We start from the raw sequence: 21576 nt of genomic DNA on the forward strand, positions 1-21576 counted from the left end.
GCTTCCAACTTTTCTTCTGCAGCTTCCTCACCTCTCTCGACCTTCACAGAATTGAAGAGACTCAGGGCCTTGCTCTGGATTAGGTTTTGGTGTAAGGGAATACAGTGGCTAGTTGGATACCCTATCTATACCACTAAAACTTGCTCTATATCAGTAATAAGGCTGTTTTGCTTTCTTATTCTTGTGATCACCGGAATGGCACTTTTAATTTCCTTCAAGAACTTTTCCTTTACAACTTTATTAACTGTCTGGTGCAAGAGGCCTAGCTTCTGGCCTATCTCAGCCTCACTAAACTTAATCATTTCTAGGTTTTGATTCAACGCGAGACGTATGAAACTCTTCCTTTTACTTGAACACTTAGAGGCCATTCTAAGGCTATTAATTGGCCTAATTTCAATACTGTTGTGTCTCAGGGAATAGGGAGGCCTGAGGAGAGAGAGATGGGGGAATGGCCAGCCTTTGGTGCAGTCAAAACGTATATATTTATCAGTTAAGTCTGCCGTCTTATATGGGAATGGTTCATTGAAAAATGGCACTGATAGACTCGCTTGATGCAGGGTTCCATCAACCTTCACTTTGTTAGGAAAAATGTTCAGTAACTGCAAAGTATAATAAAGCAAAGGACAATAAAATGAGATACGCCTATACTTAAACTTAGAATAAAAAGTTTCCCTGTGGTCCCAGCTGCTCGGGAGGCTGAGGCAGGAGAATGACGTGAACCCGGGAGGCGGAGCTTGCAGTGAGTCGAGATTGCGCCACTGCACTCCAGCCTGGGTGACACAGCGAGACTCCGTTTCAAACAAAAAGTTTTCAAATTTAAACTTTAAGAAGAGATACTATTTTTAAAAAATTCTTTTGGGAGATTCATGAACAAGATATTTAAAGGCTATAGAGTCAAAAGTGTTTTTTCAGGACACCATTAATTTCTACTTTAAGGAATTATTAAAAACAGCATTTAAGTAATAATTGTCATAATTCATAACATTTTAAAACAGTAAAGTCCATGAAGCTATTTTGGTCTATGAAATCATACCTCATCCTAAATTCAGATTTACTTTAACTGCTTATTTGGCAGTGCCTTCTGTCCAATTTCAACAGTGACCATACCATTATCTATGTCGGCACAAAGATACCAATTTGACTCACGTGGACTTTGAAACAGCCATTAGGAAAAATAGCAGTTAGGTGGGCAAGATGGATATATAGATTCAGACCAACAAAAGCCAATTCAAATACTTAGAGTCCTACGCAGTAAGCAAGCATTAGTACAATCATCCAATAGACTGTACCTTAATTTTCTTTACTGGTTCAGAGAATAAAGATAATGTGGTTTTCTATGTGTTAAAAACGTCCAACAACTTCTCGAATGCTTGACTAGCTGAAGTTGCTTTTATCTGTTGATTGTACTCCTCTGACTCACTGATCATTCTTCTAGGCAAGAATTATTAGGAACAAAAGGTGAGGAGTCAGATCAGTCCATTTTGCTGCTTACTGGCACATATTTAAACACCTTCCTTCCACTCAGGCCTTTATACCATTTCCAAAGGGAATAAAAGTAAAATGAAGTCTTTGTCATCAAGAAATACTCCTCATGATGTCTGGATTTTTTTCTCTTTGTCATGTACCAAGCTGTCTCAATTATTTTAAAATACTATTATTCAGGCAAACACTACTCAACGAATACAGCAAATTCTAATCAGTGATTTTGTGTCTCAAGGCTTCATAAGTATCCAAGAGAAGCTCATACACTATCACAGTTCCATTCATTTTCTTCCCAAATTAGTTTTGGATAACTTTGCATAAAAGTAGTTCTGCTCTGAAACAAATGTTGACCAGTTGCATGCCAATAAAGTACTTTAATAATACTTTTTCATATTTTAAATTTCTTCCCATTAAATCAATAAAGCATGGAGATTTGAAAATGCCTCCTGATGCATTGAGAGGTACAGAAATGGTACCTTGAAATCAATATATTTTCTATCAAAACAGATGCAACTAAAGATGAAGCTCTGGATCATTACCTTTAAAATCAGTAGGCATTTTAATCAAACTTAAAAAATATCAAATAACAAAATAGACGACAAAGTGGAAAATTAAAAAAAAAAATTCTATTTGGAACCCCAAAATTCCAGGCAGGCCCAATTCTTAAATATTTGCCTAATCAAGGTATCATCCTTAATGGGAGCAAATATTAATCAAAAGTCAAAATACTCTCTATATCGGAGGCTTACGTCATCCCGCAACAATTTAAGGCTACTCTCTGCAGCGACAATATTACCATTTTCAAATGCTTTCTTATGATAAAAAGATGTTTTCTCTGTTTGTGTTCATTTAAAGATACATTAAATGCCCTTTAGAGCAAAGTTCCTTGATAAATTTATCATTTCTGGAAAAACTTATCCTCAATATGTTTAATACATTCCCATAAACAATTTCTAGTAAAGAATTTGGGGAAACAAGTGTCCAAGCTCTAGCAGGTTTCATGAACTAAGGGCAAGAGTCCAAAACAGACAAATTCTGTAAATTTCTGTAAAGGACCAGAGAGTAAATATTTTAGGCTTTGCAAGTCATATATTCTGTTACAGTTATTCAACATTATAATTGGTGTGAAGATGTAAACAACTGGGTATGGCTATTTACGATAACACTGATGTACAGAAACAAGCCCCAGATGGATTTTGCCTATGAGTCATAACTTGTCTACCCCTTGTCTTAAAGAAAACCAGAAGGAAGTGGTATTGGTACTGAGGACAACATCGTGAGTGAGCAAGTAAACAGGTTAGGCATCCTGATGTATTCTATTCTCCAAATGCAGGTTTTCGCTTTTAAAATAAAGGGCACTTTCCCCTGACCGTAACAGAGAAACAGCTCCCAACTTTGGTTGCAATAATGAGAGCAAAGGGGAAAGTGAAGATGGAGAATTTCATTCATATCAGGAGCAGCCAGAAACCGTATTCAAGCTTCGGCACCAAACTCAGCAAGCGGGTGACCAAATCTTTGAGCGTGCCATTCCTGGCAATCTGGGGAATGTAACCTACAAAGCTCTGACCATCGCCTAACTTAAAATCAGCCCTAGGAGGGCTGCGAATAGGGCAGCTGTGTCAATCAGGTATTCACTAGGAAAGCTGACAACAGCATATACTCTGATCCAGAGGTTGAAGAATTAAGCATAATGATTCTAAAATTCTTCATTTCTGATAGTGTCAGGTCTGGAAGCTTTGTGCAAAACGTGCTTTCAGAGAAACTAAAAGCCCTCATCATCCATTGGTAAAATCTGGCTTCATAAATCTCAGGATATTAAAAACACAGCAGGCATACTCTCCCATATGACAATTCCACCTCCTCCAACATGTTACAATAAATGGTGGAAAGGCATACTACTGATTTGGTAATTACTTCAGTTATGTGGCTCTGCTGAAAGCTCCTGTTTTGCTTTTATTTTGCATGCTTTGCTATCAAATAAGTTTGATTATGTCATGCTGCCCTCAGGTGTCCATTCCTTTTTAAATGTATGATTGGTGGGCAAAGGAGGACCCTTTGTAAATTTTAAAACCAGGACTACAGTGGATATTCAATGTGCTCTCTCACAAACCCTAATCACAGAGCTCATTTAAGTGCTAAAAGCTCAACATTTAGGAATATTTGATACGTCACTGGGACTTTTCCCACCTGTCCTATAATATCCTGCCTTTGAAAAAGGAATCAGAGTGGTAAAAAGAAAAAAAGGAACTAAAAATAGTACCTCAGCACAGTGGTTCTCAAAGCGTTTCAGAGATACTGTTCCAGATGTCCATGAGGTCAACCCTATTTTTATAGTAACACTAAAAACATTTTTTTCATTCTCTCAAATATACAGTAGAGTTTTCTAGAATATGCATGACTTCTGATACACTGCAACCGACTATAAACAAAAACAGATGAGAATCTAGCCATCTTTTACTAAGCCAAATATAAAAAGACTAGCAACAATTTTAAGTGCTATTCTTTAATATATTTCTCACTTAGGAAAGTATAACTATTATTCATAAATGTGTTATTCACTTAATGGGTTTTTAATGATTTAATGCAATTTAAAAATCTTATCGGTTTCAGTTTCAGATAAATATTAATATGTAAACAAAAGATTTTGGGGCTTCTCAAAAATTTTAAGAGTATAAAGCTATCCTGGGACCAAAAAGTTTGAGAATATTGAAATATTAGACTTCTATTGATATTTCATGGAAAGCACTTCCCCTAAAATTTGAGAAGATAAACACACCTAACTCACTGTCAAATTACAAGGACCAACCAAACAATTTTTAACTTGATTGCTGTAGCAGGACAGGCATTAAAGTAAGCAACAGGATTGGAAACAAGAGTCAGGGGTTTCAGCCACCATCATCCTCATTCCTCCCTCCTTCCTCCACAATCGATTTGCAGAAAGTAAGAAAGAGCGAAACTGACTTAGAATTTGACCTGCTTTCCTTGATCACGTTCTATAACAGAACTGTGCCAATGTAAAAAGCTTACAGTGATAAGAAGACTGAATAATGTGTAAGTTAGATAATATGAGGTCCCTCAATAAGCCCCACTGACACAACTGATTAAAGCTACCCTGAGGTATTTTCCATATATAAACCTGTTCTAAAAAAAGCAAAACTACCAAAAGTGGGAGGCTAGAGGGTGGGGAAAGGGGACAGGTGAAGGAACAGAGGATGGAAAAAAGGAAAGAAGGCTTTCATTCTAAGAGGTCATAGAATCCAACAAAATTGACCAGTGGCAGGATTAAACTATGGCATACTTAGATAAGGATTCCTATTAAAGTCTAGACCATTGGCAATATGATAGTAAATTATATTCTCAATTTCAATTTACAATTCATCATTTTTAGATCATAACATTTTTCTTTTTTTTTTTTTTTTTTTTGAGACGGAGTCTTGCTCGCTGCCCAAGCTGGAGTGCAGTGGAGTGATCTCGGCTCACTGCAAGCTCTGCTTCCAGGGTTCATGCCATTCTCCTGCCTCAGCCTCCCAAGTAGCTGGGACTACAGGCTCCCGCCACCATGCCTGGCTAATTTTTTGTATTTTTAGTAGAGATGGGGTTTCACCATGTTAGCCAGGATGGTCTCTATCTCCTGACCTTGTGATCTGCCCACCTTGGCCTCCCAAAGTGCTGGGATTACAGGCGTGAGCCACTACGCCTGGCCAACATTCTTCTATAAAAACATTTCAACACCTAGTGGTTAGGTTCTCAGGCTATTCTCTATATCCTTATTGTGGAGACAGAAAGAATATTGGTGAAAATGAACGCCAGGCCCCACTAGAAACCCTCTGCAACTGTGAGATCTAGCCCTGATCCTTCTCTTAGGACCACCTTGAGAAGCTCCAGGGATGACAGCCTTGGGGCCACTGTGTCTGGGAAGCTCCAAGTCAGGTAAAAACATAGACCAAAAGCTTCTCAAGGTGATAAGCAACCTTGGCGAAGTCTCAGGATACAAAGATCAATGTGCAAAAATCACTAGCATTCCTACACACCAAAAGGCAAGCCGACAGCCAAATCATGAATGAACTCCCGTTTATAACTGCCAACAAAAGAATAACATACCTAGGAATACAGCTAACAAGGGAAATGAAGGACCTCTTCAAGAAGAGCTACAAACCACTGCTCAAAAAAATCAGAGATGACACTAACAAATGGAAAAACATTCCATGCTTACAGAAGACTGGAAGAGTCAGTATCATGAAAATGGCCATACTATCCAAAGCAATTTGTAGATTCAATGCTATCCCCATTAAACTACCATTGACATTCTTCATTTAATTAGAAAAAAACTATTTTAAAATTCATATGGAAGCAAAGAACCACCCAGACAGTCAAAGCAATGCTAGGCAAAAAGAGGAAAGCTGGAGGCATCGTGCTGTCTGACTTCAGACTGTACTACAGGGCTACAGTAACCCAAACAACATGGTACTGGTACAAGAATGAACACACAGATCAATGGAACAGAATAGAGAACCCAGAAATAAGACTGCATGCCTACAACCATCTGATCTTCAGCAAACCTGACAAAAACAAGCAATGGGGAAAGGATTCCTTATTTAATACATGGTGCTAGAAAAACTGGGTAGCCATATGCAGAAAACTGAAACTGGATCCCTTCCTTACACCATATACAAAAATCGACTCAAGATGGATTTAAGACTTAAATGTGAAACCCAAAACCAATAAAACCCTAACAGAAAACATAGGCAATACCATTCTGCACACAGACATGGGCAAAAATTTCATGATTAAGATGTCAAAAGCAATCAGAATAAAAGCAAAAATTGACAAATGGGATCCAATTAAACTGAAGAGCTTCTGCAGAGCAAAAGAAAGTATCAGAGTCAACAGACAACCTACAAAATGCGAGAAAAAATTTGTAATTTATCCATCTGACAATGGTCTAATACCCGGCACCTACAAGGAATTTAAATGTATAAGGAAAAAACAAACAATCACATTAAAAATTGGGCAAAGGACACGAAGAGACACTTCTCAAAAGACATATATGCGGCCAAGAAACATGAAAACAACCTTAATATCACTGATCAATATCGCAAATCAAAACCACAATGAGATACCATCTCACACCAGTCAGAATGGCTACATTATTAAAAAGTCAAAAAACAACAGATGATGGCGAGGTTGTGAAGAAAAAGGAATGCTTTTACGCTGTTGGTGGGAGTGTAAATTAGTTCAATCATTGTGGAAGACAGTATGGTAATTCCTCAAAGACCTAGAACCAGAAATACCATTTGACCTAGCAATCCCATTACTGGGTATATATGTAAAGGAACAGAAATCATTCTGTTATAAAGATACACGCATGCATATGTTAATTGCAGCACTATTTACAGTAGGAAAGACATGGAATCAACCTAAATGCTCATCAAGGGCTGGATAAAGAAAATGTAGTACATATACACCATGGAATGCCATGCAGCCACAAAAAGAGAATGAGATCATGTCCTTTACAGGGACATGGATGGAGCCAGAGGTCATTATCCTTAGTAAACTAAGGCAGGAACAGCAAACCAATTACCATGTGTGCTCACTTGTAAGTGGGAGCTGAATGATGAGAACACATGGACACATGGGGCAGAACAGCTCACAGTGGGGCCTGTCAGAGGGTGGAGGGTGGGAGGAGTAAGAACATCAGGAAGAACAGCTAATGAATGCCAGGCTTAACACCTGGATGATGGGCCAGTTAGAATGGCGATCATTAAAAAGTCAGGAAACAACAGGTGCTGGAGAGGATGTGGAGAAATAGGACCACTTTTACACTGTTGGTGGGACTGTAAACTAGTTCAACCATTGTGGAAGACACTGTGGAGATTCCTCAAGGATCTGGAACTAGAAATACCATTTGACCCAGCCATCCCATTACTGGGCATATACCCAAAGGATTATAAATCATGCTGCTATAAAGACACATGCACACTTATGTTTATTGCGGCACTATTCACAATAGCGAAGACTTGGAACCAATCCAAATGTCCATCAATGATAGACTGGATTAAGAAAATGTGGCACATATACACCATGGAATACTATGCAGCCATAAAAATGATGAGTTCATATGCTTTGTAGGGACATGGATGAAGCTGGAAACTATCATTCTGAGCAAACTACCGCAAGGACAGAAAACCGAACACCACATGTTCTCACTCATAGGTGGGAAGTGAACAATGAGAACACTTGGACACAGGGTGGGGAACAATGCACACCCCCTGTCGTGGGGTGGGGAGAGGGAGGAGGGATAGCATTAGGAGATATACCTAATGTAAATGACAAGTTAACAGGTGCAGCACACCAACATGGCACACACATACATATGTAACAAACCTGCACGTTGTGCACATGTATCCTAGAACTTAAAGTATAATAATAAAATAAAATAAAATAAAAAATAAAAAAACAACTCTGTAAAGTATCAAAATACAAAAAAAAAAACAAAACAAAACTGGGTGACGAGATGATCTGTGCAGCAAACCACGTTGGCATTTGTTTACCTATGTAACAAACCTGCACATCCTGCACATAGACCCCTGACCTTAAAGTTAGAAATCAAAAGATCTTTGCAAATAATAATTTAGGAAAAAAAGCCAGGTAAGACAAGACAAACACGGCACCAAAGAGATAGGAGAGAGGACTCCAAAGGAGAAGGCAGTGCTAGCACAGTAGAAATTATGACCATGGATGGAATCTACAGCAGGGGAAAGCTCAGAGAGAAAACTGAATGCCAACGATAGCTTTCATGGCAGACGGCATCACCTTTCAAGGCAGAGGGCATCACAGATACAGAGAAGCACAGACAGAAGAGGTATCCACATGGAAGATATTATCCTGCAGGACGATGAGAGGATAGCATGCAAATGTACTTAACAGCTGCCAGTTACAATAGTGATCATTACAGATGCAGAGAGTTCTTGAGGATATTAACTCTATGAGGTTCATCAATATCATGGAAGTCTGTGATGTTTTTGACAGTGAAAATATAAAATAGCACAATATGAAGCATTAAATTTTTAAAATAATTTTTATAATAGTCATTTTCCACTACTAATAAACCAAATATTTATCCAGTATTTAAGATTCTAGGCTCCTAGAAAGCCAATGCAATAATTAAGTTTATAGATTAGAAAAGAAATAATGAATCCTTACAATCTATCTCACACTGAACTCCACATTTTTTTAACACTGTTCTGTTACAAAACCTAAACATACTTTCTTCCTTGATTATATTCTTCTCCCTACCAGTAAGTTGTACTAGATATGGTTTCAACCCTTTCCAAACTTACAACCCAACACTAAAAACATTAGTAAGGTCGTGCCTGATCATTACACTCAGACCACAGGGCATGATACTCAACATGCTCTGAGTATGTCAAGGGTAAAGTATATGTAGGAGGCCCAGCCCGAGAAAGAGAGCTACCTCTAAGAACCACAACCAGGCTCTTATACCAATTGTACATGGTGGGCTGGCTTCTGCCAATACTGGAAAACAGAGGGATGCTGGATAAAACTGCTACTGAAAATCTCAAGCCTTGATGTTAAAAGGTACATTTTGTCAAAAAATCTTGATTAAAAACAATGCGCTGGCTACTGCCTCTTACCATGGCCTGACCTTGGCCAGCCACTGTCTTGTGTATCTCTTGTGACTTTCTAGTTGTGGAACTGGCCAGCTGACTATGCTCTGATCTATCTCACTCCTCACTGCTATGCAATTCTATACTTAACCCTCCTACCACCTTAGAACACCAGCCCTGGGTGATAATCCTGCCAGGACGGTAGGAACCTGACTAAACTGTGACTGAAGTACAAGCAAGCTAGTTAGTGGTAGGAAACAGAACACATTTGAAGATCCATCCAGAAAGGGAGTAAGTATAAACTTATTCTAACATATCAAATCTTATCCATACCATTTCAAACAAGGTTGAAGAAAAAGACTTTCAACTCTTTCCTTGTTGATAGTTCAAACAATATTCAATAAAACTTAGTTCCAATATAGCAAAGAAAGAAACTCTAGAGTTTAAGAGAAATGTATCTGTATGTGTAGAAGTTTAATTTACGTAAGTATTTTGTAGATAAAGAGGCATTTCAAAAATAAAACAAATTATATAGCAAATTCACCACACGACTACAATTATAAAATATTTAATTTAAGGGAATAAACTACTTGCAGACAAGTAAAAACAAGTAGATACTCTTGCTAGGAAAATGATATATCAGTCACATTTTTTTAAAAGCAGGTACTGAATTCTCCCCCCAAATATTGTATATACTTCAGATTGTTTTTTATCTAGCCTAATTAGAGAGGTTTAATATAATCCAACATGAAATTAAAACACCTCCCCAGTGTTTTCCCATCATAGCACCTCAGCAACCTGCTACCATGTCTTCAGTGAAACCTGACTAATGAGGTCAGCCTAGCCAATACCATCAGAGAGGATTATTTGGCTTCCATGAACATTGTCTCATTCACCTCTGATCCTTACCCAAATGGCAAAGAGTATGGAAAGGAGGAGGCACACGCATGCTATATACATGTTTGTTGAAGGGGAAAGTTAGAAAAAGAAAGGGATTTCAACATGTCACATTAGCTAAATGTAAGTAAAATATTAGTATACATTCCATTATTTTATTAGTAAGGAAATTAGCAGGCCAAACCAAGGCCCATATTAATGCATTCTCAGTGCCTCATTCCTCAGAGTAAAGGAAAGGTTCACCAAGAGCAGCCAAAACAAGTTAATCTCCCAAGAGGGGAGTCAGACCTCCTCATAGGGGAGTCAGCCCTTCCCTATTGAAAGCATATGAGGACAAGCTGGTCTTGGCACTTCTTAGAAAGATCATGCTGCAGTATTGCTATTATGACACAATGGTAAGGAAAAAAAGAATAATGGTTGATTAGTGCACTCCCCATGAAGATTATTCTGGCATTGGATCAAGTAATGGGTGGTCATATTCCAGGTAGTATAGCATTAAGGAGAAGGTGAAAAGGAACAGAACAGTAGAAATAATTCATTTTATCTCCTGCATGATTCGATTTCATAGGGGCCATGCTAACAAGTCAAACGGACACTAAAACAACAACAAAAAAATCAGGCAATCATGATGCAAGAGAAGCTACATCCAGAATTATGGATTAAAAACTTACCACCTAGAAGAATAATTTATTTTTAAAATGAATCCAGAGGAGAAAGATAGAAGAAACATATTTACATGGTTAGTTCTTATGATAGCTACTATATATTCAACAGACTTGTAACAGCATGCATTATGGAAAACTAATACATAAAACCTAAATAGACAATCCCAAGTATATCGCACACATTTTTAAAACAGAGAACTACTTATCACCAAACACGTGATCCTGAATATGACAGAGATTCACTGTTATTGATAATTTTCTCCCTCTTCTATCAGTAATTTTGCCACTACTGCCAATTATTAATTATCCATGATTGGCCTAACTCAAGGTAATATTAAAATGTTAATTTATGTAAACTCTTTTCCATCCCAGTTGCCAAGAAGAAGCAGGATGCTTCAACTAATCTCCTTACAATTCCTTGTAAGTCTAAAGAAGAGCAAACGTCCTAGATTTGCAGCTCTAAACCTGTAGCTACTGAAACCTGGGTGTCCACAGCTCATCTAGACATCAAGCATGCTGAGATATCTAATAAAAAATAACATCTTTATTGGTTGCTACATTTCAAGTTCTTATGATTCAGATACATGCTCATGTAAAAGTATTATTAAAGCTATATTCGCTTTTTAAAAACGCAATCTAGGATTTAGTAGAAACAAATCATCAAAAATGTGACATAAGCTCTAAGAGATCTGCAACCTTTAAAGAGAAATTGCAATATTACTGAATTTTTTTCCTTCCACCATTAAACTTTTCTCAGTCAACAGATGCTAAACGTACAACTCTTTTATGTTGATGGAACCTCAAAATATCTAGTGTGAAGGGAATTCTTCATGCTGGTGATCACTGACTTGATTCAATGTTATATGTGGCCAAACGCACTCAAAATTTTCTCCTTTGGCCAGAAAGGCTAAGGAAAAGAAGGGTGCAAAGAGCAACTGTTATCACCAAACAGCCAGACAAAGCAGTGAAAACTTGCTTGGCCAGTAACACGAAAAAAGTGGTCATGACAATCCACTGACTGGCCATCCCTTTAACAAGCTGGATGAACATTATTGCGGTAGTCATGTCAAGATTCACACTGTGAAATGCCTGCATTTCCACATGGTGTATTAGCCATGCTATATTGCCCAAGAATGCTTCCTGAAAGTATTTTCTTTTCATCTGTATTATCTCTGGACACGTGCTACCTATGTTTACAAGCCACTAAGTGATTCTAAATTCACCTCTTATACATGGCAAAAGGAACTTTCTAGCTGAGTATTTTGAGATATGTTAAAATGATGTTAAAATTAGGATTCTATCACTATATCTCCTGTTTGCTTTCTGGTGGTGGAACCCTTTCTCCCTGAATCCCTTCCTCTTATAACAGCTAGTCCAACTTAATGGTCCCATAGAGCTCCATGGTTCCTTTCTTAAAAGGGAACACTATATTTTCCAAAAAAGGAAATTATGTGACTAGCAGAATATCTAAATATCAATTTTTATATGTAATTTTTAAATTCTAAGATATATTATGGCAAATCAAGGGATAATATACTCTACACAGACACCTGATTTTCTCTTCAAAATACAATCAGAATTCGTTAAATATGGACTAATCTATATTTACTTAGAGCAAAAATTACTTCATAGTCCCAGGTTCATTTATTTTAAAGAGTATTATGAAGAGTTCGAGTAAACGCTAAAATTCTACTTCTACAAAACTTGCAAATTTATATATAATTATACATTTTAACACTTTATCTTCTATCTTAAGTAGATGATGAGACGGTAATTAGTTTGTTTTATTATTTCAACTAGTAAAAGAGTAGATAAGCTGAGGGGCACAAGAAAGGCTGAGTTATTCAACTCACTATGGTATGTAGGGAAAACACAATTCACATTTTCAGATCTAATTTATATTCTCTCCATCATTATCTATCAACTGTAATTCTCAACCAGAAAACAAAAATAAGTAAAAGCTCCGTCTGCCATCTACTGGACAAAGAAGACACAGAACACCCACATTACTGCTAAAACAACTCCAGACACCAAGACGATGCATTTAAAATCATACTCTGTGCTAGCATGTGAAACAAAAAAATTCTTTCTTTTTTCAAAGATTTCTTTTTATTCACCTGCCATGGGAACCATGTAGAGAATGGGAAATGGGGAGGCAGAAAATAAATGTGTTTGAACATAAAAGCAGAGATAAGCCCGACATGTTTCGGATCTAAGTTTCACAAATCCACACTTACATGGCCATGTAGATCGGTATTAAGAAGCATTATTGCACAGGTAAGGCAATGGACTCCATCTAAAGAAAGATATAAGAAAAAAAAGCATGAATTCGCTTTTCACTGTTGGACTCCACCTTATTATCACTAATAGGATACATTCAGAACCTATGAAAACAGTACTGTGCTAGGTACAATTAGTCCTGTTTTAAGAAACAAAAAATGGATAAGAATAATTTATAGAAAGAACCTCAATGCACAGAACTGGACTCCACTGTTGATAAGTTGTTCTTACCTCTCTGGAGGACAGTTTGGTAGTAGATATGTAAAGCCTTCAAACAATGTCTTTTGAGACAACAAATCGGCTTCTAGGGCTTTGCACTACAGCAATAATTAGTGATCTATACATAGTAAAAGGATATCCAGACAAGCATTGCTTACAATGGGAGACAAGTAAATATGAGCCTCCAAAGACACATTACTGTTAGGTTAAAGTCATATAAAAATGTTCTCCAAGTAGAGTTAAGATTCTCATTTCCAAACATTACAATTAGTTGTTCTCGTTACTCTCACTCTGCTAATTCTCTACACAAGTACAATAGACAATAGCAGTTTCAGATGCAGTAAAAATCTTTTCAATTTATGCTAAATTAGAAGGTCTAATTATTGCACTCATAAATTAAAGCCAGGATATTTTCAAAAGTAAGTTCTTTAGTATAGTAGGTGATTTCTGTTATCAGTGTCTCTAAATAGACACTACCAAGTGGCTAAAAGTATATTTATTCTAGTACCACTTTATTATCACAAGTTCTACATATATTTACAACAAATTCTCGAAAGTATTTTAAGAACTCAGCAGCCAACTCTCTCAAATATCCTTATCAACAGCCAATTAAGTCACGAATCCATATTTCTTATTTTATCCAAGAATGTAAACATATTCTTAGATTTGAAGAAGGTTCTAATAAAAACGGCCCACTTTTATCTCCTTCATTCTCTTGTCAGGGCTAATGGTGACAGAGATAGTGAATAACTGGTCTGAATAGCATCAGTTTACCGATAGGAATGTGACCTTAATCAGGTGATAAACTAACTGTGACTGCAGCCTTGGAGATGGAGGGGAGGTTGAGGCAAGCACCTTGGCCAATACCAAGTAAACTATCCAGGTTAATTGGCAATACTGAAGCTAAGAGGTAATTACTATTTCTTGGGAATCTAGTCTCAGTGATTTACTCCATCATCTGTAAGTTTATGAAACATTTTCCAGTCACAAGTCAAAGTGCTTGACTTCAAACACTGAAAAGTGTACTTTATTGCAGGAACTGAAATGGAGGAAAGATATCTCTCTTCACAAGGTAGGTCCACAAACAAACAGTTTACCATTAAGTCACTTACTTTGTAAAAATAGTGTAATAAGCATAACCTCATAGTTTATTAAAATCATCAACAAAAGTTTGTGGTCAGTATAGTTACAATTAATATCAAACGAAAGCACCAGAGACACAGCGCAACCACCAGTGAGATTTGTTAATTTTTCCAAAACTAACTCCAACACTCAGGATACATGAGCTTTCATCAAGAAACATAGAGAACAAATGTATAAGAAATAAGAAAACTGAAATTTCATTCATTACATAAAATCTCAGAGCGACAAACCATGAACAATTTAAAGAAAGTATGCTGTCTGTCACACTAGAGAAGTGGAAAACAAAATAATTTAAGTAAGAGTAGAGGATATCATGCTGTCCTTAAATATTATGCTTTTAAAGAATATTTAATGACATGAGAAAATGCTCACAATGAAATAAAAAGGCAGCTAAAAACAAAACCCTAATTCCAATTTGACATTAAATATTAAATAGACTAGAATGAAGTAAACAGAAGTGTTAATAGTTATCACTAGGTAACTGAAGATACATAATTTCTCACAATAAAATTTAACTTTCATAATAAGGAAAATAACCATTGATATAAAAAAGAAATTCAAGGATTTGTATCAGATTACCTTGTGAAGCAATGGTATCTGGGTTACAATAAAAATATCTATTGGAGAAGTGTATTAAAACTCTCTCTCGTTCTTGAGTTTCTCCCACAAGAGAAAATGCTTTAAAGAAATACCTACAAGAGAATTAAAAATTTAAACAGTGAAATTTTAGAAAATGCTATCACACTCTTTCATAGTTAAAAGTCAATTTATATAAACCTAAGATATTAATTATACAAAGTAAGATATTATAAAGTTATTTCCCCCCAAAAAAATCATTTACTAGACAGCCATTCAATATAAATTGGTATTAGTATTTAAATTCTATAAAAAGCACTTTGGGAGGCCAAGGCAGGCGTTCACTTGAGGTCAGGGGTTCAAAACCAGCCTGGCCAACCTGGCGAAACCCCATCTCTACTAAAAATACAAAAATTAGCCGGGCATGGTGGTGGGCGCCTGTAATCCCAGCTACTCAGGAAGCTGAGGCAGGAATCGCTTGAACCCAGGAGGCGGAGGTTGCAGTAAGCTGAGGTCGCGCCACTGCACTCCAGCCTAGGCGACAGAGCGAGACTTCATTTCAAAAGAAAAAAAAATGTCCACTTAAAAGATGACAGGGTGATAACAGAGTGGTCAGTACATCAAGAAAGCCTTGGGAAGGCAGGTAATTTCCTCATTATGACCAAGTGTCAAGTAGCCAATTTTAAAAGGTCAGATTAAAAAAAAACAAAGACCGCTTAAGACTCAATACATCATCATAAAGGCTATGTTTTAAAACTCTACACGCATCAGGGTGCTTCTGTCATTTTGTTACATGACTGTCATCTCTATTAAAGCCACTATGAATTACATTGCTTTGTGCACAGGAGATTTCTGTTAATTTTGTCTGTTATCACATTTTAATATTAATTTGTTATGGGAGGAGGAAATTGGGAGATATAAGTAATTTATTCCTTACATAATGGAATTAGTTTATGTATAAAAATATCTTTAAATTATAGGAAGTGTGTCAAAAACCACACACTAATCTACTCGGAGTCACTAAGAGCACTGTTTATTTGAGATGAATCCAGATGACCCTCACTTGACAATGTAGATTCATTTTCCTAAACATGAGATGGGAAGGAAAAAAAAATCATTCAAAATGTCTAAGAAATCTTACTATGGTAAGAAACATACCATGAGCCTCATTTCTATGAAAATTTTGCCTTCTTCCTTATTATAGGTATAATTAAGATTAACAAACTATGTATTGACAAAACTTTAATTTTTCATAACTTTAATAAACTACATCAGAATGCAAGGCAAAAATACAGATCTTTCATCCACTGATAACTGTTTTTGTTAGAAAATCTGAGTACCTTTGCTGCATGAAAAGAGCCCCACGATAAATCACTGCAGTACTACACTCCAGTCCAAACATCCTCCCTTCACCTCCCAGACCTCAGTTTCTTGATTTGTAAAATTAAAGGGTTACACTAGATGATCTCAGAATTCTTCCAGACATGGACATTTTATAAATAGTGTTGAAAATTAAATGCTGACTAGGTTTTACCTTCAGCTACTTAGAAACTTGTAATACAATATAATGTAAAAAGTGAGAATCAGTGAGTTTTAGACACCTTCATTTGAAAAGGTCAGAAAAAGTGGATATTGTTGGAAACAGTTTTACAGATACTTTCTACTGATTATGCTGACATTCATTTTTATTCCACTGAAGAGTTAATTCCAAAGTATCACCTTAAAAGGCTATTGGGGCTGGGTGCGGTGGCTCACGCCTGTAATCCTAGCACTTTGAGAGGCTGAGGCGGGTGGACTGCCTGAGGTCAGGAGTTCGTGACCAGCCTGGCCAATATGGCAAAACCACATCTCTACTAAAAATACAAATAATTAGCCAGGTGTGGTGGTGCGTACCTGTAGTCCCAGTTATTCGGGAGGCTGATTCAGGAGAACTGCTTGAACCTGGGAGGTGGAGGTTGCAGTGAGCCGAGATGGTGCTACTGCACTCCAGCCTGGGTGACAGAGCGAGACTCTGTCTCCAAAAAAAAAAAAAAAAAAAGGCTATTGGGCTATAGTAAGCAAATACTTAGGAAAAAAATCTAATTCTAATTCTACAATCTATAAAGTGTGTGTGTGTGTGTGTGTGTGTGTGTGTGTGTGTTAAACTCATCATTCAAAAACCAAACTCCCTACTCAAAACAATTGAAAACAGGGTCTTGAAGAAATATTTGTCCACTCATGTTCACAGCAGCATTAATCACAATAGCAAAAGCATGGAAGCAACCCAAGCGTGTCCTGAAGCTGACGGTGGTATATATATTCCCCATAATGGGGTATTACTCAGCCTTAGAATGGAAAGACATTCTGATATATGCTACAAGAATGAACCTTGAAGACATTATGCTAAGTTAAATGAATCACAAAAAGGCAAATAATGTATATATCAATTTACATTACAGTAGTCAAAATCATCGAGAAGAGAAGTAGAATAGTGTTTGCCAGGGGCTGGGGGAAAGGAGGGGAAGGAAAAAAAAAATCATTGTTTAACGAGTATGGAGCTTCAGTTTTACAAGAAGAGAATCATGGAGATGGACGGTGGTGACGGCTGGACAACATTATGAATGTTTTTAATGCCACTCATTGTATACCTAAAAATTGCTAAGATGAACGATTTTATGCTATCTGTATTCTAACACAATAAAAAAAACGAAAAACAGAAAAACTCCTACAGATGGCATTTTTTATCCAGATTTGCTTTGCTACCAATTGTTTACCATCTGAACTCAGGCTTACCAGTAGGTGCAGAATATCAATTCATGTGTCATTTCGTTAAATGAATACATTTTTCTTACTCTTTGCTGTGTTTAATATCTATAATAAAATTTGAGCTAAGTTCACAAACTACAGGTTAAACGTCCCAAACCCTAAAATAAGAAATCTAAAATGCTTCAAATCAGAGATGCTCCAAAATCTACAACACTTTTCAGTGCTGAAATAAGGTTCAAAGGAAATGCTCCCTGAAGCATTTCAGATTTTCAGATTTGGGATGTTCACTTGGATAAGTATAACACAAACATCTCTAAACCTGACAAAATCCAAAATCCACAACACTTACCGACCCAAACATTTTGGAGAAGGAATACTCCACCTATACATGGAGGTTTAAAAAAAAAATAAGATTCTAGCTAGAAGACATTACTTTCTTCTCTAAGAACTAATCATTTGAAAGCAATGAAGAGCAGCAAGGAGGCTTAGTCATACCTGAGTGACTGATCCAGCGTCATTCCTGTAAAATCAAAAAACTTCAGATATTCTTCTGCAACTAGTTTGCTAAATTCATTGCTATAAGAAAACAGAATAGACTTGGTTATTGAAAGGTAAACTATTTAAAACACACACAAAACAGGAGAGAATTCAGACTCCAGCAATGGGTCAGAACGTACTTCTTGCCAAGGTGTTTTGCAACATCTGATCTTTTGAATCTGTCCAGCTGATAAAGGCGTTTGGCCAACCTTTTGGCTGCTTCCACATTGCTGCTGGTACCATTACTGAGATTTTCTGGGGTCTCCTTTTCCAAAATTTCAGTGCTCCCCATTTCAGAATGAGCTTCTAGCCGTGTTGTTTTCACCCCAGCATTGCTATGATAATTGATAAAGAGAGAAAATAATAGATTTTTCTTATATGGCAAAAAGGAAAATATCTGATGAAATATTGATAGTTTTCTTTTAGTTCAGCTACACTTAGATGAGATCATTGTATGTTTAAATATTCATAAAAATTTTTTCAGTTACCATATTTTAAAGAACTAAAGAACAGATTGCCTAAATCTTAGGCCAGCAGTTCCCAAACTTTTCGGTCTCTAGACCTTTACATTCTTAGAAGGACTCCATACGGCTTTCACTTATGTGGGTTATACCTACCGATATTTACCCTAGTAGTAATGAAAATAGAAACATTTTAAAAATTCACTCACTTAAAAATAAATCTGTTTTATATAACAAATACTATAAAGATACAACTATTGTTTTCCAGAAGAACTAAAATTCACTGTTTTTTTAAAACACACATTTCTTTAACAGCCGGCTTACTACAAGACAGTTGAATTCTAAGAGCCATTTCTACATTCAATCGGTAACAATATATTATTTTGGCTGAAACACATTAAGAAAATGTGCCCTCACTCATATTTCATTGGAAAAAAGAAATATTTTAATATCCTTTTCAGATAACTGTGGATATTCTTTTTTGATACAACACCAAAGTGAGACAAGTGGTAGTTTCTTAAAGGATATTCTTACTTGCAATATGGAATCTAAATTTGTGTCGATTAACTTTTTGTACCCTTATATTAAAATCTATCTTATACTTTGAATGGATCTTTTAACCCTTACATGATTTTGTAACATCACACGTTGGTTATCTGCGAAACATGTGTTGACACATTTCATTACATAACCTTAAAAAAATCATATTCACTAATGTCACCATTAATGAAAAGTCTAAGTATTGGGAAGCTGCCAAACCTTCGCTGGCAGATACAAGTTTTCCAAAATCCTAACTTTTGTTCAAAAGCTCAAATGTAATCATTTGCTACAAATTATTATCAGCTGCTTTCCTTAAAGTAATAGGCTTACTCCATTTTCAAGAAAATGTTTGCCAATAACCATAGTTTGTCAGTCATTCTCTCAAGGAAAAATGACATTCAATGAAAAAAGTGACTAGTTTTTAGCCCCAACTTAAATGACAGACGAATGTTTTTCCTGGAGACTATCAGGAACAGAAGTGCTTTATTCCCATTTCATCACACACAAAATTAAAAAGACATGATCTCAAGCGTTGAAATGAAATAAACTGTACTGGTTTCATCAAGGATTTTTTTAAAGGTGAAACTGGCCTATATTTTTATTTTGAGTGCATGACAGTGGAGAATACAATGACTAGAAGAGTTTGGTGCTGCTGCCTTAAGTTCTACTAAGACCTCCACTATTGTTTTTGCACCATAAGATATCAACGCAGTGAAAAACAAAAATAGTGTTATAATAATTAGTGTAAAACAATTTTGATCTCACAAACCTAACTGAAGGAAGAAAGCTCCACAGGCAACACGTTGAGAACTCTGCCCTAGAAAGGGCTTAAAGACTACAGCCTGTGGTCAGGTATAGAGGGTTCTCTTGTATTTGTAACACTGAAACTAATGAGGATACATTAATTTCCAAATCTTTATCTTAACTTGGAAGTAAGATATGCTCATGATAAAATGTGCTTACACGGCCTTCGAACACACTTACCACAGATGCTAAACCAAGGGCGGTCAGAATTTCTCCATAATGGATGAAATAATAAATATCGTAGGCGTGCAGGCCACATATGGCCCCTGTCACACATGTTGCTTTGTTGTTGTTGTTTTGTTACAACCTTAAAAAACCTAAGAGCCATGCCAGCTGGGCTGAATTGGGCCCATGGATGGGAGTTTATCTGCCCTTGCTCTATCCCATAGTTCTTTAACTTGGCTTGCATTAAGCAGAATAACCATTTACTGTCTAAACCAGGACACTCTAAAGGGGAAACGGAGATAATACATCCTTAAATATTCTATTATAATCATTACAGAATAAATAAAGGAGGCATTATCAATAAAAAAGCAGTACTGCTAATGGGCATTGTTTCTTTTGGGGTGATGAAAGCATCCTTAAGACAGTGGTAACGACTAAACAACTCTGAATATGCCCAAACCACCGGATTTTATACTTTAATAAAGCAAGTGATATAGTATTTCAATTATCTCAACGGTGTTATGTTTTTAAAAATCTGAACCTAAAAAATAGGTTGTAAACTTACATCACGAAATGACAAAAACCATTGTAGTAAAAATAAATGCATTTCTAAGCAGAACTGCTCCATCTTGTCACTTATTCTACCTCATTTACAAGTTCCCTTTTCCCACTGCTCTACCAAGGAAGCGCTGGCCTTATGCTTCAAGGTCACTGAAAAAGCAGCCAGGGCTCCTGGACAACCAGCTGGTATAACAAGTAGCTGCAAAGTCTCATACTCCCTCAACCACCACAGGATTAGAAGGAGTTAACTGTCCTTAGCAACTCTTCTCCAAGCACACTTTATTGGCAAGCACCTGATATCCTGCCCTTGAAATGAAGCTCTAAGAATAGGGAAAAGAGAGAGAGTTTTTTAGACTCAACTGTGTAAAAATGTCAACTCACACATTCCCAGATGATACCATGGGAGAAGCTGGGAATACGAAGTTAGGTCTACCAAACCCATGCTGGCTTATTTTACCATAGCTATTAATGGTAATAGTTCACTTACTAAAACTCTAAGTCAAATACCAAACCACAGTCAATATCAATGGCAGAACAGCAGGCATTAACTGGAACTGACCCAGGCAAACTAAGATGTATAGTAACCCTCAACACCTTGAACAGTTTCCGAATACACATGCCTACCAGTTAAAATAAATTGCTTCATTATGATAAAATCTCCATGAAAATGCATTTTTAAATGCATGATTTTTTCATCCTACATCTTCCTTTATAGACTTAACATTATATTGCTGGGTGTGGTGGCTCAAACCTGTAATCCCTGCACATTGGGAAGCCAAGGGGAGGACTGCTTTCGCCCAGGAGTTTGAGACCAGCCTGGACAATACAGTGAGACCCTCCTGTCTATGATGTAAACATTTTTTTAAAAAGAGA

The 21576-nt window shown here is 36.6% G+C and overlaps 1 protein-coding gene across 15 annotated transcripts in view; it reads right to left on the bottom strand.

Annotated features, from left to right (window-relative positions):
- PSD3 (pleckstrin and Sec7 domain containing 3) overlaps positions 1-21576 on the bottom strand; it is a 713864-nt gene that overhangs the window by 257008 nt on the left and 435280 nt on the right. For all 15 annotated transcript variants that reach the window (XM_003823634.7, XM_055116331.2, XM_063607125.1 and 12 more), the window contains 4 exons: positions 18313-18507; positions 18131-18211; positions 14894-15006; positions 12910-12968 (listed from right to left, as the gene is read on the bottom strand). In XM_003823634.7, the coding sequence (XP_003823682.5) occupies positions 12910-12968; positions 14894-15006; positions 18131-18211; positions 18313-18507 (448 nt within the window). The remainder of the gene's footprint in view (positions 1-12909; positions 12969-14893; positions 15007-18130; positions 18212-18312; positions 18508-21576) is intronic.

Source organism: Pan paniscus, chromosome 7 (assembly GCF_029289425.2).
Source record: "Pan paniscus chromosome 7, NHGRI_mPanPan1-v2.0_pri, whole genome shotgun sequence".
In the NCBI taxonomy this organism is placed as follows: Eukaryota; Metazoa; Chordata; class Mammalia; order Primates; family Hominidae; genus Pan; species Pan paniscus.